The sequence below is a fragment of the Eulemur rufifrons genome, chromosome 9 (genome assembly GCF_041146395.1).
Source record: "Eulemur rufifrons isolate Redbay chromosome 9, OSU_ERuf_1, whole genome shotgun sequence".
In the NCBI taxonomy this organism is placed as follows: domain Eukaryota; kingdom Metazoa; phylum Chordata; class Mammalia; order Primates; family Lemuridae; genus Eulemur; species Eulemur rufifrons.
In genome coordinates, this window is record NC_090991.1 from 26,401,054 (window position 1) to 26,420,961 (window position 19,908).

At 37.3% G+C, this 19,908-nt stretch overlaps 1 protein-coding gene across 1 annotated transcript in view; it reads right to left on the reverse strand.

Moving 5' to 3' along the window:
* Nucleotides 1–19,615, reverse strand: part of GDPD1 (glycerophosphodiester phosphodiesterase domain containing 1) — a 39,958-nt gene extending 20,343 nt beyond the window's left edge. Inside the window, exons 1-2 of the mRNA XM_069481103.1 lie at nucleotides 19,474–19,615; nucleotides 9,448–9,490 (exon numbers count right to left, since the gene is read on the reverse strand). Coding sequence (XP_069337204.1) covers nucleotides 9,448–9,490; nucleotides 19,474–19,615 — 185 coding nt within the window. The remainder of the gene's footprint in view (nucleotides 1–9,447; nucleotides 9,491–19,473) is intronic.
* Nucleotides 19,616–19,908: the final 293 nt, after the last annotated feature.

The window sequence follows — 19,908 nt, forward strand, 5'->3', positions numbered from 1 at the left end:
TAAAGAAGATATATATATATATATATATATATGTAGTGAAAATGTTAATACTACCCAAAGCAATCTACAGATTCAATGCAATTCCTAGCAAAACCCCAAAATTTTGCAGAAATAAAAAAATCCATCATAAAATTCATACAGAATCTCAGGGACACTGAATAGTCAAAACCTTGAAAAAGAAAAACAAAATGGAGGACTCTTACTTCCTGACTTCAAAACTTACTACAAAGCTACAGTATTCAAAACAGTGAGGTACCGGCATAAAGACAGACATAAAGATAAATGGAACAGAATAGAGAGCTTAGAAATAAATCCTCATACATATGGTCAAATGATTTTCAACAAGAGTGCCAAGACCATTTAATGAGGAAAGGACAGTGTTTTTAACAAATGATACTGGGAGTGCTGGATACGGCACATAAAAGAATGAAGTTGTATCCTTACCTAACATCACATACAAAAATAAACTCAAAAAATGGATCAAAGACTTAAATGTAAGAACTAAAACTCTTAGGAGAAAACATGGGTGAAAAGCTTCATGACATTAGATTTAGCAATGCTTTCTTAGCTATGACACCAAAAGCACAGTAAGCAAAAGAAAAAATAGACAAAGTGTACTTCATCAAAATTAAAAACTTTTGCGCATCAAAGGACATTATCAGTATAGTAAAAAGGCAACCCACAGAATGAGAGACTACATTTACTATCACATATCTGATAAGGGATTTATTCTCATGATATATAACAAATTTCTATGACCCCCAAATAGCAAAAACAAACAACCCTATTCAAAAAATGTGCAAAGCACTTGAGTAGCAGACTTTCTCTAAAGAAAGCCCACAAATGGGCCAAAAGTACAGGAAAAGATAAGCAATAGGAATAATCATCAGAGGGCCAGGCCCACTACACCTATGATCCTAGCACTTTGGGAGGGCGAGGCAGGAGGATTGCTTGAGGCCAGGAGATGGAGACCAGTTTAAACAACAAAGCAGCCGGGCGTGGTGGCTCACGCCTGTAATCCTAGCACTCTGGGAGGCCGAGGCAGGTGGATTGCTCAAGGTCAGGAGTTCGAGACCAGCCTGAGCGAGACCCCGTCTCTACTAAAAATAGAAAAGACATTATATGGACAACTAAAAATCTATATAGAAAAAATTAGCCGGGCATGGTGGCGCATGCCTGTAGTCCCAGCTACTCGGGAGGCTGAGACAGTAGGATCGCTTAAGCCGAGGAGTCTGAGGTTACTGTGAGCTAAGCTGACGCCACGGCACTCACTCTAGCCTGGGCAACAAAGTGAGACTCTGTCTCAACAAAAAAAAAAAAAAAAAAAAAAAAAAAAAAAAAAAATAAACAACAAAGCAAGATCCAGTATCTACAAAAAATAGAAAAATTACCCAGTGTAGTGGCACAGGCCAATAGTCCTTGCTACCAGAGAGGCTGAGGCAGGAGGATCACTTCAGCCCAGAAGTTTGAGGCTGCAGTGAGGTATGATGACACCATTGTACTCTAGCCCGGGCAACAGAGTGAGACCCTCTCTCAAAAAAAAAAAAAAAAAAAAAAAAAAATTAGAGGGGCACCTGTGGCTGAGCCTGAGGCAGCAACAGCATTCCAGACATGGGATGTCTTGGGGGTGGGGGTGGTATCCCTCAAGGTGTGCGGAGAGAGGACCTAGGTGGCAGCATCCAGGCAGCAGCTGCTGTGCAGCAGTGGGTTGAGGGGACCTGAGGGAGGGAGGGGGCTCCTTCTGAGGAAAATGGAGGAGAGTGAAAACGTGGGGTGAGATGTGGGCCTGATCTCAGAGGATGGAAAGAGGTGGAAATAGAATTTGAAGAAGAGACACAGGCCTGAAGTGTGGGGAGCGAGGGTATGTAAACATGAAAATGTGGGTATAGAAGGGTGGGAAGGGCCCTCCCTGATCAAAGGGCAGTCAGAGGCCGGGCGTGGTGGCTTATGCCTGTAATCCTAGCACTCTGGGAGACCGAGGAGGGAGGATTGCTCAAGGTCAGGAGTTCAAGACCAGCCTGAGCAAGAGCGAGACCCTGTCTCTACTAAAAATAGAAAGAAATGATCTGGACAGCTAAAAATATATATAGAAAAAAAATTAGCCAGGCATGGTGGCGCATGCCTGTAATCCCAGCTACTCAGGAGGCTGAGGCAGAAGGATTGGTTAAGCCCAGGAGTGTGAGGTTGCTGTGAGCTAGGCTGACGCCACAGCACTCTAGCCTGGGCAACAGAGTGAGACCCTGTCTCAAAAAAAAAAAAAAAAAAAAAGGAGAGAGAAAAATAAAATAAAGAAAAAAGGTATTTCATCTCACTCCAGGCTAAGAACAATAAAGAGAAATAAAGATAATAAAAAAACAAAACAAAACAAAACAAAAAAAGAAAAAAGAAAAAAGGTATATATCTGAGAGAAGTTAGTGCATTTAGCCATCAAAAATAATGTTCAAGATTATTTTTTTGCAAAATCATGAATGAATCTTAAAGACATAAATTGAAAGACAGAAAAACCAGAGACAAAAGGTAAATACTATATGATTACATTTATGTTATCAAGAACAGGCAAAATCAATCTATCATAATAAATACTAGAATAATGGTTATCTAAGGGTAAGGGGTAGGTACTGCCTGGGAAAGGTCGCAAGAGTGCTAGAAATATTCTTCTTTTTTTTTTTTGAGATGAGGTCTTGCTATGTCACCCAGGCTGGCCTGGATCCCTCAAGAGATCCACCCACCTCAGCCTCCCATGTAATTGGGATTAAAGGTCTGAGCCACGGTGCTCAGCCAGTGCTAGAAATATTCTAAATCTTAACCTGATGGTGGTTACAAAGGTGTATATGTATGCTAAGGTTCATTGGGCTATACATTTAGGATGTATGCACTTTACTGAATGTGTACTATACACACCACAACACCACAATAACAAGTTTTAAAAATAGTTTTTCTTCCTCCCCTTATCTGCTTTTACTTGCGTTTGAGGTCTAAGCTTAGAAACCACCACACTTCAGAATACCTTACTTCCCTTATCCCCCTAGACAAGTTTAGGTTACCTATTTACATATTACCAAATCGCCAGCTCTTCCTGCAGCACCCTGTGTTTACTCTATCATAGCACTGTTTTGAACTCACCTGTTTATCTTCCCCACAACTTGCCCAAATAGACATGAGCTCTTTGAGGAAAGGGTTTGCAAACTCTGTCTTGGTTACAACTGTATTCCCAGTGCCTAAGCACAGGGCCTTATACAGCAGGTACCTCATAAATATTTGTTAAACATAGAATGAAAAAGAGACAGTTCTCTGTATATGTAAAATGCCTACATAGCCTTTTACGTATCAGTTACCACAGATGATATTTCAAGGTTGAAGAAAAACTAAACATGAGTGGGGCAGAGAGAAAGTTTTAAAAAGAAACAATTTTTCTTTTTGAAATTCCAGATGGAAAGAGCAAGAGTGAAAGAAAATATAAAAGCAGATAAATTACAGTTTGTATAATATATTCCCATGCAGTCAAATTGTTTCCCAGTGGTTTCATATAAGGTCATGTCTCCACAACTAGATATTCAAGTCCTAGAAAGGCTTATGTCTGTTTCATATTTTCAAATATTGCTCATGTTGGGCACATTGTAAGTATTCAAATTCGTGGAATGAAGCCATGTTTTAGTTATCAACATCCATTAACATTTTAAATTTTAATTAATTATCACCCAATTAGCAGCTAAATGATCATCAATCACAATCCAGATATATAGTAAGAAGTGGTCATTAACATGTAGTCATTTCAAAAAATAAAGTATTCACATGGAATGGCACTGCTGAGGTATATATTTGAATGAAAAAAGTAGGTATAATTCCACTGATATAAAAATAAATTTTTATATACATTTTTAAATTATTATTATTATTTATTTATTTTTGAGACAGAGTCTCGCTCTGTCACCCCAGCTAGAGTGCAGTGGCATCATCATAGCTCACTGCAACCTCAAACTCCTGGGCTCAAGCAATCCTCCTGCCTCAGCCTCCCAAGTACCTGGGATTACAGATGAGAACCACCTAACCTGGCCAATTTTTTTCTATTTTTTGATATAGACAGGATCTCACTCTTACTCAGGCTGGTCTCAAACTCCTGAGCTCAAGCAATCCTCCCATCTCAGCCTCCCAGAGTGCTAAGATTACAGGTGTGAGCCACCAAGCCTGGTCAGCAGGACTTTAATCTAATAAACACTGAGCAGCCTTTTATTTTTTTTTTTTTTATTTTTTTTTTTTTTTGAGACAGAGTCTTACTCTGTTGCCCAGGCTAGAGTGAGTGCCGTGGCGTCAGCCTAGCTCACAGCAACCTCAAACTCCTGAGCTCAAGCGATCCTCCTGTCTCAGCCTCCCGAGCAGCTGGGACTACAGGCATGCACCACCATGCCCGGCTAATTTTTTCTATATATATCTTTAGCTGTCCATATAATTTCTTTCTATTTTTAGTAGAGATGGGGTCTCGCTCTTGCTCAGGCTGGTCTCGAACTCCTGAGCTCAAACGATCCGCCCACCTCGGCCTCCCAGAGTGCTAGGATTACAGGCGTGAGCCACCGCGCCCGGCCTGAGCAGCCTTTTAAACACACAAGCTCTTGCGATTCTTATTTTGTCTGTGAATCTCCTAAGATACCTAAAGGTATCTTCTGTTTTATACGTAAAACACCTAATATAAAAATATTATAAAGTCATGTGTTGCATAATGACGGATATGTTCTGAGAAATGAATCATCAGGTGATTTCATCCTTGTGCAAACACCATAGAATACTTACACAAACCTGCATGAGCAAGAGTTATCCACATTTTCTTTCTTTCTTTTCTTCCTTTTTTTTTTTTTTTTGAGACAGAGTCTCGCTCTGTTGCCGGGGCTAGAGTGCCGTGGCGTCAGCCTAGCTCACAGCAACCTCAAAGTCCCAGGCTCAAGTGATCCTTCTGCCTGAGCCTCCCGAGTAGCTGGGACTACAGGCATGCGCCACCATGCCTAGCTAATTTTATATACATATATATATACATATATATATTTTTAGTTGTCCAGCTAATTTCTTTCTATTTTTAGTAGAGACGGGGTCTCACTCTTGCTCAGGCTGGTCTCAAACTACTGACCTCAAGCAATCCTCCCACCTCAGCCTCCCAGAGTGCTAGGATTACAGGCGTGAGCCACCATGCTCGGCCCACATTTTTATGTATTTAAAAAAATTATACATATTACTTAAAAAATCTTTCTAAAGGCCGGGCACGGTGGCTCACGGCCTTTAGAAAGATTTTTAATATATATATATATATATATATATATATATAAAATTAGCTAGGCATGGTGGCGCATGCCTGTAGTCCCAGCTACTCGGGAGGCTCAGGCAGAAGGATCACTTGAGCCTGGGACTTTGAGGTTGCTGTGAGCTAGGCTGACGCCACGGCACTCTAGCCCCGGCAACAGAGCGAGACTCTGTCTCAAAAAAAAAAAAAAAAAGAAAAGAAAAGAAATCTTTCTAAGTATGAAGTTTGCCTCTAGGTATTTCTAGAAATGTTTAGGAATTATTTGAAAAATATTTTTTCTATTTATTATATATTTATTGTTATTAACAAGCTAATAAATAAAGATTTAGAACAATAGTAAGTATATGTAATTCAATTTATAAATTATCCTAGTACATTATGCCAAATTTGATATGTAAATAGCTACGACATAGTGAGAAAAGAAAAAAATTTTTTATCACTTTGGCCTTCAAAAATTTCCATAAATGACAACATGCACCTACTTCAGTTGAAATACCAGATATTTTTATAGTTGAATTTCTGACAAGCTGATGACAAACATGAGAAAAAAGTTAGGGAAGCCAAGGCTTCAACATTTCCTGAAAAAGAAATAAAAACTCCACCTCTAGAAGATGTGAAAAAAACTCCACAGGAACAATTCATAACAACTTACAACAGATCTTATGTTAAAGAATTTATTTTAATCTCATTTATTCTTCACAATATTGAGGTTGTATTATTCTCATTTCAAAGATGAGATAATTAGTCATAATAATTAGATATTCTAAAAAATTTATCATGAGAATCAGGTCACTGATTAATTACTTTGTCTGCCAACAATTGCTACTATTGCTAATACAATTTGTTTCCTCCTACCATTCATGTTAATACCATAGGGATCATATTGTCCTATGGGTATTTACAAAGGCAGCCTGGTTTAATAACCTAGTTTTATTAGCCCTTAAGAACCAAATTTTACATACTGAAGGGCTTAGTGATTCTGTGTGTGTCTATGTAATATAATTCCTTAGTTTTTGGTTCTATTCTTATTATGGAGGGGGTTCTGTCTCCTTCATCTGTCTTTTGTTAATATTCAGCTTTACTCCTGAATGTACCATTCCATATCTCATTCAGTGAGCAACTAGTGGGAGTCTATTCATGTCAGAGCCTGAGCTAGGAATTAGGGATTGAGAGATCAATAAGAAAAGATTCCTGCTCCTAAGCAAATAATAGAAGAGCCACATTCATAAGTTATGGAAGGTGGCATTTGTAAAAGCATTTTATAAACCACATTAAAGTACATTTCATAAGTTGTGAGATGCAATTATTTTTCTTTGTCACTCCTAATTACTTCTTTAGCCCCACTATAACATAATGAATTAATTTTTCCTGCATTCCTACAGTCTTTTCAATTTCCTAGACAAATTTTGTCTTAATCTGAAACTTTTTTTTTTTTTAGAGTTAGGGTCTCACTCTGTGCCCCAGGCTGTAGTGCAGTGGTACAATCATAGCTCATTATAAACTTGAATTCCTGGGCTCAAGTAATCCTTCCATCTCAGCCTCCCAAGTAGCTAGTACTACAGGTACATGCCACCATACCAAGCTAATATTTTTAAATTTTTTGTAGAGACGGGGTCTTGCTTTATCTCCCATGCTGATCTCAAACTCCTGGCCTCAAGTGATCCTCACACCTTGGCCTCTCAAAGTGCTGGGGTTATAGGCGTGAGTCACCATGTTCAGCCATTTTACATTTTTTTTTTCTTTGAGACAGAGTCTCACCCTGTTGCCCCGGGTAGAGTACCATGGTGTCAGCCTAGCTCACAGCAACCTCAAACTCCTGGGCTTAAGCAATCCTCCTGCCTCAGTCTCCCGAGTAGCTGGGACTACAGGTGCTCGCCATCATGCCCAGCTAACTTTTTGTTTGGTTGTTTCTATTTTAAGTTGCCTGACTAATGTTTTCTATTGTTAGTAGAGATGGGGTCTTGCTCTTGCTCAGGCTGGTCTTGAACTCCCGACCTCAAGCGATCCTCCCACCTCAGCCTCCCAGAGTTCTAGGACATCTCACATTTTTAAAATAGCTTCTTCCTCTCTTCAAATGATAGCTCTTCTAACCTTGGTATCTTCTGACTTTCTAGTTAATCTTAACCAGGATTCCCTGGTTAAGATTGTAAAATACCTACTAAGATTAAGTTAAGATTATTAAGATACTTATAATTTCTCTAGTATCTTCTTATCTTCACTTCCATGTCATAACTTACATACTTTGTGAAATGTGTATCTAAATATGAACATAAATAAGATCTAAGTTTTAGCTGGTCATTATATTTTTACTATCTCTCCCTCAACTACTCATCTTATTAGTACATACCATAGTCAAGCACAGTATTTACCTTTGCTGATTACGTATTTATAACTCTTTAGCTTTTTAATATATGTTATCTTGAAAATACTACATTTAAACAATTTTTTCTTGCTCATAAAACAAGCATGTTAAAAATAAAACCTTCTAAATGTCCTAGCAGTTAAACAGTAAAATATTTATAATTTTTTTAAAAGCACAATAAAAAAGCGTGTATCACTCAGCCCCCAAATTTTTTAATGTCATAGAAAGCTGCCTCATTATAGTTAGAGAAGGCTGTGGCACTTTTCAGTAGTTACTATTTGAATAAAACTGTATAAAAACTGCTGAAGATAGGAAATACAATGTATTTAGCAAGTACAAACCATCTAAATTAGATATCCTTTAAATATCAAAAAAATTTTCAAAGGATCAAAATCTTCAAAAGTCTTGAAAAAACTGTGATATTTTCAAATGTAACCATCCTTAAAAATAACTAACTCAACCCAGTGTTTTAATTTCATAAATAAAAGTGGTTGGTCAAAATTTAACAAAAAATATGGAGAAAAACTTAAGAAATAATATACTTTAAACATAAAGAATGCTAAAATTACTCGGTTATGAGTATTTTTTCCCCAAATTATACATATCACTTACATCCCAGGCAACAAGTGATACATGATTGTGTGTGTGTGCATCTCAGTAGAAACTGTACATGTAAAATTATATAGCTATATTTAGTTATAGCTAGTTAGCCAGATATACAATCTAGGTAGAGAAAATAACTTAAATAAAGTAATTTAAATAAAAATAGTCAATTTCACACTATGTGATAGGAGGAAAAATTTTGCATTTTTGAAAAGACTTCTGAGATCATAGCCAAAAGGCTGTTATAGAGCTGCAAATGTTAAGAGATGACAAATACAAGGAAGATAGGATTTAGATGAAACTGGAATGTGAAGTAGCAGTGCCCTTGGACCTAATAGGAAAAATAATCTCAAAGGTATCTTTGGATGGTGAGAAGCAGAACAAAAAGTTAACTCAAATTTTCCTGATCATATACATAAAAATGGCTCAAAAATTATACAAGAAAATATTTTTTCTTACTAAATATGGATAGGTAATGTCTTTCTTTGGGTTTACTGTTCACATTCCCTTCTTTATTTTTATTTTTTATTTTCATAATAAAAGCTGCTTGTGTGGAACCTGCTTTATTTTTGAGGGAAAAGAAAACAGTGTTCTCACCATTACCATAGACTGATGATAATCATTGACTCTAAGACAATAAACAAGGTATTAATCAGTTTTCATTCCTGTCTATACTACTGCTTTTCTGTGAGGTGCTCTAAAAGACATCTATGAAATATGAATAAGTTATAAATAGGAATTTAAAAAACTTACTTTATTTAAAAAAATAAGATCAACACTCATGAGGCTTCCAAGATAGAAACCAAATCGCAGGTTCAGGTCTGTACAAAAATTAATGGGTACAAAGACACATAATCCTATTCATAAATAGCAGCCAATGTAACAGTTGTTTCATTTTCTCTTTCTCTCCAAGACTAATTAGCATTATACACAGTATGTTCCTTGTTACAAATGTCTTCTTTCAGCTTTGGAACTACAGTATCTTTTGATTACCCAAAACTCTGATCTAGTTTTTCAGTAATACAGAAGCCAAACACTCTTTGTAACACTTCAGACTAACTAAATTAAAAAAGCAATTTTAATAAAATAGAAACAACTATCACAAATAGATGCTATATGTATACTATCCTCACTTTGTCAATCATCACTTTAAAGATAAACTGTAAAAGAAAAGGATACTTTTTTACATACTTACTGCTGAAAGGCTGTCATTGTATTTTCTAAATTTTCTCCAGCACCTGTGAAAACATTAAATTTAAACTTCATTTACTTAGGTATTTTGAATATTTTGCTTTTCCAGAAATTCATTTTAATAAGGTACATCTAATGAATACTGATGTTTATTTTGTAGACATCACAAGTGTTTCAAAGAGTGTAATGGTACAGGTTGAGCATCCCTTATCTGAAATGCTTGGGACCAGAAGTATTTTGGATTTTAGATTTTTTCAGATTTTGGAATATTTGCATATACATAATTGGATATCTAGGAGATGGGACCCAAGTCTAAACATGAAATTCATTAATGTTTCAAATATAACTTTTAAGCACAGCATGAGGGTAATTTTATACAATTTAAATAATTTTATGCATGAAACAAAGTTTATGTATATTTAACCATCAGAAAGCAAAGGTGTCACTATCTCAAGCACCCATGGAGATAAGCTGGTTGTTTGGCATCACCATCAAACCTGACTTTGAATTTATATGCTACCAATAAGCAATGCTTTTCTTACACTTGTTCACACATAAGTACTTAACAGTAAAAAAAATATGACATACCATTAATACAATGAAAACATAATGTGTTGAGGGTAACTAAGAAGCACAGTAGCATCACTAGAATACCTGAATTGGCTGTAAAATAACAGCAAAAACAAACAATGGTTTTATTTTTTTAGGTGAGAGGAAACATCAGAAGCAGTTTGGGGACCTGGAAGTGGGTCCTCTAGGGATGAGGAGGTGTTCTGCTGGGTGGCTTTTTAAAATGTTTCCTTCAGAGTCACAGGCCTCATTAAAAACAGTTTTTGTCTTAGAGGTCTCTCTTTGATTTTATAAACTGACATGATTTCTTGTTATGAATGCATGCTGCTCTAGTCCTTCAATAAGCTCATCATACATTTTCATCAGGTCGTCTCCAGGCACTTTTTCTGCCGTGTTAACAATGACATCTTCATCGTCACTGTTACCATGATCATCTACTGTGATCCAAAACCATTTTGGCTGTTTCACCATCAGCCAATGAATAAACAACTGGAGCCTCATTATCAATGTTAAAAACTTCTTCAATATCCACCTCTTTCCATTTACTGATGGACTCTGAAGGTATATTTTTTGCATATGTAATAAGGAAGTCAGATATCATTTCTTTCTCACTTGACATATGGAATCCTTAATAGTCACTACTTTGTTCATCATCACTGAATATAGTTGAAGACCAAAGGTTGTACCAGGCATACACAATTCTGACTTTAGTCACTGTGTTCTAAGAATTGGCAACAGCATATACAACACCCTTCATGTTAACCTCCTTTTGAAAACTTTGCATATCTCTCAGCTCTGTTAAAAGAAAAGAAAAGAAAGAAATCCTTCTACACTCATGTCTCTATCCACTGCTGCTAGCACACTTTTGAAGAAAGTGTTTTCATATTTACTCTTCATTGATCTATGGATACCCTGTTCACATGGCTGAATTAATGAAGTCACATTTGGGGAAAAGTATATGGCATAAATATTATTTTTTTAAGACAGCCACCATTTATGAGAATTTCAGCTGGAGGATGACCAGAACAGTGGTCAAGGAATAACAAAATCTTGCAGTCATCCACCACTCCAGCTTCCCAGCAGTGAGCACAAGCCACTGATACAAAATGTTTGTGAAACCAGTCAGAAAAGATGTCCCTGGTGATCCATCCTTTCTGTTGCCATAATGGACTGGTAAGAAAGTCACTACTTGAAAACAGCAAAGATGAAAGCTTTTATCTATCACAGCAAGTAAACTTCGTCTGAGCTACCATGCCTGGAAGAATTTGCATTACTTTTAAAAAGAGGAGGCAATAAAAGTATTATGCACATGCCACTTGCCTGGAACATTCTCTTCACCACAGCCTCCCAATCTTTCTTAACCTTTATTCCAGATCTAGTTCACTTCTCGACTCTTCCATGAAGCAATTTCTTATCACTTCAGATTATAACGATTCTTATTACGCTTAAGAGTTATTGCCTCAGGCTAGGTGTGGCGAGTCACACCTGTAATCCTAGCACTCTGGGAGGCTGAGGCAGGAGGATTACTTCTGGTCAGGAGTTCAAGACCAGCCTGAGCAAGAGTGAGACTCTGTCTCTACTAAAAATAGAAAAAATTAGCCAGGCAACTAAAAATAGAAACAAAAAATTAGCTGGGCATGGTGGTGAGCACCTGTAGTCCCAGCTTCTTGGGAGGCTGAGGCAGGAGGATCCCTAGAGCCCAGGACTTTGAGGTTGCTGTGAGCTAGGCTGATGCCACAGCACTCTATCCCAGGCAACAGAGTGAACCTCTGTCTCAAAAAAAAAAAAAAAAAGAGTTAATGCCTTAAACTGGCAGTTCCCAACCATTTTGGTCTCCAAATCCCTTTACACTCTTAAAAATTACTGAATACCCCAAAGAGCTTCTGATTATGTGGGTTATATCCATTAATAATTATATATTAGAAATTAAATCCTAGAAATTTAAATTTTATTTCTTTATTTGAAAATAACAATAGGCCAGTGCGGTGGCTCACAAATCATGAAATTTGAATGGATCTTTCACCCATGTATGATTTTATAATATCACACATTGATCATCTGGAAAATATTGATTCACTAAATTATGCTAATCTTCCAAATGTTGATACATTTCCTGGGCTGGGTGTGGTGGCTCAAACCTGTATTCCTGGCACTCTGGGAGGCCATGGCAGGAGGATCACTTGAGCTCAGGAGTTCAAGACCAGCCTTAGCAACAGTATTTTTAACCTTTCTCTACTCCCTCACACACTTCTTTTTATGGGAGCAGAAGTGACCGAGGAGAAAGAACTGTCTGTCCATCTGTGATTCAAACCTTCAGAGTCCTCTTAATTTGGAGTGGCTCAACCTCATAAAGAACAAAATTTCTGCTCATTTATGCATAAAGTTTGCCAGGGTAGGCCCTGCCAATGCAAGAAAAAGGCCTCAATTTTAGTGTTAAGTTCAATTTAGAGAGGGTATTGTACAGCCCAAATTCAGCTCTATTAGTAATAAAGTTAATATTTTGACCTCCATCTATCTGATGCCTGCATTTTATTTCTAAATTGATTGCAAACTTGGGAAGGGAAAATTAGTAGTGTTATTTTTTAGCCTTCTCAAATCCCAATGGCAACGACTTTGTCTTAACATCTTTTAGAATATCCCACAAAATAGTGTTAAATAAATATATATAACATTGGAAATTATATGATATTTGAAATTTGTTTCAAAATAATCTGGGTGAGAAGAATAGGCAAGGATATAGATGAAACAAGATTGGGCATAAATTGATAATTTTGTCTGGATGATGGGATCATGGAGCCTTACTACTTTTGTGTATGTTTGAAATGCACCATAATAAAAAATTCAAAAGACATTTATTCTTTGACCTTTTTGTTTTGGGGAAATATGTTAAGAAGAAGGTAGGATAGAAATTCAGTACTCTGAAATCAATTTCTCCACAGTTAACGTGATTTTTACTACTAATATTTATATTTCAAGCCTGCCTATTTATGTCTGCTTTCCATATTAATTTTAATTCACTTAAACCTAACAGCTTAAGCATGCAAACATTGTTAATATCTTTCATCTATTTTATAAGTTTATTAACTTACACAGTCATTACTAAAATGTTGAAAGGTGGTTAAGGCATTAGTAATTATCAAAAGGCAGATGTGCTTAGCTCTTTCTTTATTATTTCATTAAAATCCTTACAACTACCATGAGATATTAACTATCCCTACAAAAAAACCTAGCTAAGGTTACATAGCCAATAAAAGGGACTGAGGTTCAACCACAAGTGGTATGATTTCAAAGCTCATCCTTTTTATCACTAACTATGGTGCAGTTTTCATGCTGCTACTCATAGAGCACCTTTTATTTTAGCTTTACAGATAAGTTATTCATATTGGCCCTTATTACCATATACTTCTATTTGTTTGTAAAGCTTGAAGATAAATTCCACAGTGATAATCCCCACAAATTAGTTGTTAGGTCCATGTGGTGAAAATCTGGAGAGTAACTAAGGGACTAATTAAAAAGTATGGTATTCCTCTCCAAGGAATTATTTAGTGGTAACTCTTGCTCATGAAATGGTTTGAATTCCCTTTCTCTCCAATTATCAGATAATTCACAGAAGCACGCTTGCCATTAATTTTCATTTCCCCCAATAAGCAGCTTACACAATTCCTGGAAATAACTATTTTGTTATATTAGCTCTGCAAATAGCTATTTTACGTACGAACACATTTTAATTTTTCATTAATATGAAATGTGGAAGAGAATGAATACCTATCACAGATTTTTACATACTGTCCTAATATATAATAATTTGTTCATAATTCCTCTGTATATGTCCTCCAATCTCCCTCTTCACCAGTTCACATTTTTCACTTCTTTGAGAAAACCTTCTCTGAAAATTCCCAGTTCATTTTATTTATTGCTTCACTATAAACTTCCCAATTTTTCATTCTATACTAACTTTTCCTCCCTTACATAGTGCTTCATAATTACTTTATGATTTGTTAATCTCTGATAGGATAGGAAAAGTAAAGAAAACATTCTATTTTGTATTTTTTACTTGATTTAAATGCTGTAAAGGAAAGAAATATCTTTCTAGTTTCCTTCTTATATCCCAAGTGTTTTGCATACCAATAAATGTTCAGTACAACTTGTTTTATAGTTATACTTCAACCATCACTATCATTAACATCCTTATATACCTGGTGTGTGTGTTTGTGTAATGTTTATGAAACTAATGACAAATATGACAACGTGCATCAGTCACAAAAGAACGATCTTCAAAATTAAGTATTTTCTGATACTGTAAAGGATAGCTTAGTCCAAATAAAACATATCTTCATGTTTAAGTATATGATTCTATCTCAACTCAAAATGGAATTATTCAGTAAATCATGCAATGAAGTTCCTTCTTCATTTCTAAATTCATTTGTTCACTGAACATTTATAGTATGCCTTGGAAACAGTATACATGACTTATATAAGAGCATAAACAGCTTGAAAGGACTAGAGATGGTATACACAAAAGAACATTTCTCAATATGGATTTCCTGGAACACCGCAAAATTATTTTTATATTTCAAAGGAAAAACTAAATAAATTCATATTTGCAGATATAAGAAAAATATTAACTACATCAATATATCTATTATGTTATCAATGGCCTTTAGAACTGTGTGCCATATGCAAAAATATTAAGAAATCACACAAGAGATCACCTGACGCACAGAAGGATGATAGTCAAACTGCATGTTGATATGCAGACAGCATTTACCAACTAACCATCACATATACATTGTCTTCACTTATAAATTTTTTTAATCTGTCATATTTCAATACTTTTTGTAGAACATATTTAATTTTTGTAAATTTATATAGAGTTTAAAAGTTTAAGATATATATATCTCTCTCCATTGGTAAAAATAAGTACATTTTAAAGTTTGTTTTATTAAGCAGGATAGTACTGTTAACTAATGATAAATTACTCCATTGCTAATAAGCCATCAATAGGAATGAGCAAGCCAGCTGTAAAAAAGTCCTCATTGATAAGTAAGGAAGAGTTCCCTGATAACATGAGTGAAGGAACAAGAGAATCAATACCCTAAAATGGAACATGTTTCAGGTATAATTGTGGAATGCTATTATTAAATAATACTTCCAATGACAATTTGAGACTCAAATTGATACCTCAGTTTTCTCCTTGAACAACCAATTAAAGTTTAGGGCCCAGAAGCAGCCAAACAGTGTCCAAGAGCAATCCTTACGCTCAAACTGTCACCTGCCAAATAATCTGTGGCAGGATGCCCAGACTGTGAGAGTACCCTACCTGGAGATGAAGGGTAAATGACTAGGAGAAAAGGTGGGAATTTGATCAACTGGGGTGATATTGTTTTATTCTTTGGCCACTAGGCCCTGATAAACAGAACTCTTTCTAAAATGCCTGCTGCTTAATTCTCTAGCTAACGCAGTGGGCATTTGGAATAAATGTATATGTAGTATGATTCCAAATGTAGGAACATACATCCTTAAAGAGTAGACTTCAAAATGTTAACAGAAGGCCAGGCATGGTGGCTCACACCAGTAATCCTAGCACTTTGGGAGGCCAAAGTAGGAGGATCACTGAAGGCCAGGAGTTCAAGACCAGCCTGGGCAATATATCGAGACCCCTGGCATGTGCCTATAGTTCCTAGCTACTCAGGAGGCTAAAGCAGGAAGATCGCTGGATCCCAGGAGTTTGAGGTTATAATGAGCTGTAATTGGGCCACTGCATTCCACTCTGAGCAACAGAGCAAGACCTTGTCTCTTAAAAAAAAAAAGTTAACAATGAACAGAGATCATCTCCAGATAGTAAAGTTTTAGGAACTATTTTTTCTTTTTTCATTTTTATATTTTCCAAATTTTCTACAATGAACATGAGTTACTTATGCAACTAAAAAATATATACCACAAACATATTAATGAAATTCATAATTTCATACAGTAATTAAGAAAATCATCTTGGAGAGTACTGCTTGTTCTCCACTTAATCCGAAGGGTAACAGAGTGGGACTCTGTCTCAAAAAAAGAATCCAAAGGGTATATCTTTGGTCCTATTGATGTTTCATCAACACATTGTAATTATAAAAAGTGTTCTTTGACTAAATAAATTTAGGAAACACATGGAAAGGATCTAGCACACAGTAGATAATTAGCAGATATCTAGTGATTATTTTTATTATATGTCGAGATCTGTACTAAGGGCCAGAGACATGAGAATTAATAAATCTGATCCCTGCCCTTGAGGAACTCATAGTCTACTAAGGTAAACAGATGTATTAACAGGTCCTGTTACAACATAATGCAATACAATGTATGTTTTAAAAAGGTAACAACAAAGCCTACAGCATTTAATTTTTGAAACATTAGAGTATTTTTTACTTTAAAGGACAATCTTAGTAAAAGTGTTAATTAAAACTTTGAAACATAAGTATAGATCTCATTCCTTCTCAATGAATTCAAAGTTTTATTACAAAATACAACTGTATTCACACTTATATTTCTAAACAATTTCTCAGTTTTCAAAGAGCTTTTTATACACCTGATAGTCATAATAACCCCAAGAGGTAAGCAAGGCAAACAGTCCCCATTTTATAGATAAGGAAACTAAGGCTTATTCCCAAGACTAATTAAGGAAACTAAGGCTTATTGCCAAGGCTAACCCCTAGATCCAGAATCTGACTCAGGTGCTTTAAATCTTTATCATAATGCTTTTGTAGCAGACATAATATAGTAGACAATAAGAGTTTCACGTTATACCAATCCAGGTGCATATATTTATACACAAAGAATGATCTACGTTTTAATATTGGAATGGTCATACATCTGGTTTACAAGAAATATCAGGTATTTGTGGTTAGGGAAATAGAGAATAAGCCCAAATATTAGCCATTTGCACAGAGAGACCAGTGATTACTACTATCACTGTCCAAGACAAAAATTAAAAGCAATCAGGGAGGTAACTCCTTCCTAGTTACCTATGTCTCTTATTTTCCAGAGACTTAGTATCTTAAGTTACAAAGTGTTTTATCTCCTCTGTCACTCTGGAATCAACTGTATTACTTGGTGCACACATATCCAACAAAAGCACATTAGGCACTAACATATGGGAACTTACCACAATGCTTGCAGGACCACTGTGCAGGTAATAGATTTTGAATCTGCAGATATTTAACAAGATTACCATGAAAGGTTCAGTTACATCTTTAAATATACAAATACTGACGTCATATTTACAAATAATGCATGGAAATTTTTCTATGAGGTGTGATATTGAAATGAGTTACTATCTAGGGAGAAATTTTTTTTTTTTTTTTTGAGACAAAGTCTTGCTTTGTTGCCCGGGCTAGAGTGAGTGCTGTGGCGTTAGCCTAGCTCACAGCAACCTCAAACTCCTGTGCTTAAGTGATCCTACTGCCTCAGCCTCCCGAGTAGCTGGGACTACAGGCATTCGCCACCATGCCTAGCTAATTTTTTATATACATATATATATATATATATTTTTTTTTTTTTTTAGTTGGCCAGATAATTTCTTTCTATTTTTAGTAGAGACGGGGGTCTCGCTCTTGCTCAGGCTGGTCTCGAACTCCTGACCTTGAGCGATCCACCCGCCTCGACCTTCCAGAGTGCTAGGATTACAGGCGTGAGCCACCGCGCCCGGCCTAGGGAGAAATATTTTAAAAGCATTTCCAACAGTAAATGAGAATTTGAGATCTAGCTTATCCTTACTTTGATACTTGCTGTGATGATCTAATACATTTTTTAATTCCTATAAAGTGCTGGTTTTTTTTACCTGTAGAATGTTATAAAATTTCAAAGATGAACATGTAATTCTTCTAAAATAAAATTTCAATCATTTATAATGACAGTTTAGATAGCTTTTTGTAGGATCTAGTTTTGTTTTGGTTTAGGGTTTTTAGCAAGCATGCTTTTCTTTTTGTAAATCAGTAAACACAACTGTAGTGTGTACTGCCTAGCCCCTCAATAGGACTACTATCATTGAAAATTGCTTCAAGTTGAATGGCAACAAGTTGAATACTAAAAGTTGGTCCCTGGTTCCAGTGGTTGAAGGCACGTTAGCAGTTACATGTCATCCTACAGTTTAATCATGTATCTAATAAAACCAATAAACTGAAAAAGCAATAACAGGGCAGTTAGCTGACAACCGTTTAAAATCTTTGGTGCTTTCCATGAGTGGGAGACTAGAACAATTATTGAAGTCACTTATTAGAACTGTTTAACTGATAAGATTATACAGAAGAATTACAAGGTATTTCTGTGATATTTAAAACCTTATTCATTGGCCAATACTTGTTAGAAAAGGTGTTATGGCACTAAATAGCTTTAGAGTTTGCCATTTCAAGTATGTATTAAACTATAAATTCCAAGCAATTTTAATCTGGTTTAACATTTGTCCCTATAGAGCAGTTAAAATTGATGGAAATATTCCAATTTCAAAAAATGTTATACATCGTACTTGAAATGCAATGAAGAACCATTATTACACAATAATGAAGGCAAAGGTTTGGCCTATTACCTGGGAAATTAGAGGGTAGACTATCTAGGCTCCTTTTAGCAAAACGCTTTTCCAAAAGAAATTTATCTTTGTTTTCTTTAAACAATGACTGTCCTGTCATAAATTTAATCATCTTTTAGTCTTTTGGAAATCCACGTGTCTTTGCTGGGGTGCAGGGTGCTGCTTAAACCTCCCCCCCCCCCCAAAAAAAAACAAACCGGTGCAAGGTTTGCAGCCTTGGGAAACAGGATGCTCCAGTTCCTGTCCCAGTTCTGCCCAAGCTCTAATTGTGACCTTGGGAAATGTCCCTGTCTTGGGGACTCGGTTTCCTTCTCTTCTCAATTATGAATGCTCGGAGCGTGGGGTAGGATCGGCCCCCAGACATCACAGACACCCGGGGCTACAGCCCGCTCCAGGTTCACGCAGATCCTCAGCCCTGCTCGTCGCCCGGGCTCTCCCCATCCGCTCAGCCACGGTCTCGCTCCTAGTAGGCTGTTCCCGGTTCCCCCCCGCGGGGTACTCTCGGTTCTGCACGGCGCTCCCCCCTTGTGCCTTGCTGCCAGGAAGGGACCTCGCGATCACCCTTCCCTCCGCCGAGAAACGCTCCACCTACCCTTCATTCTCGCCCAGGTCTTCCCTCCTTCACAGAACCCCTGACACCGCTGCACTCGAGAGACTCCCCACCGTGGCTCTGACTCGAGACTCCTTTCCTTCCCTTCCCTCAGGAGACCTCCCCTTCATGCCGCCTTCACCTCCGGAGGAGCCCTCTATTCATTCACACAACCCCATTCTTCCTCAAACTCTCATGTATTTCCAGCCACTGCCTTTTGCAAAGCTCCGAAGGACCCTCAGCTCGACTCGGGGGGAAAAAAGCCTCCCCCACCTCCACCATCGGATTCTGGGGACCCCTCTCACCTCCGCGGTGAGAGATGTGTTTACTGAGGAATCGCTGCTTCTTTCTCTGGTGCAGCAAGGTCGGGTATTTAAGCAACAAGAATGAGGTCACCAAGTACCCTCCCAGGGTAGAGAGAAGGTAAAAAGCCGCCGTGGAAGACATCTCAGTCACCGTGTGGGAAGCCTCTCGCACCTCAGGGCCCTCTGAACTCCGCTGCGGCGGTCGCAACGGCTGAGGCGGCGGCGGCGGCTGCTACTCGAGGTCTGCTCACCCCCAGCCGGTGCCAGTGCTGCAGCGCACTTGTAGGCGCCAGCCTACCACGCAGGCGCAGCCGGTCTCCCGGGTCCGAGCAACAAAGGGGCTCCGGCACGCAGGCGCGCTCCGATTCCTCAGAGGGGGCCTGCGGAGGCCCTGTAGTGCGCGTTTGTCACCTAGCTTTGTGGTCGGACTCGTCG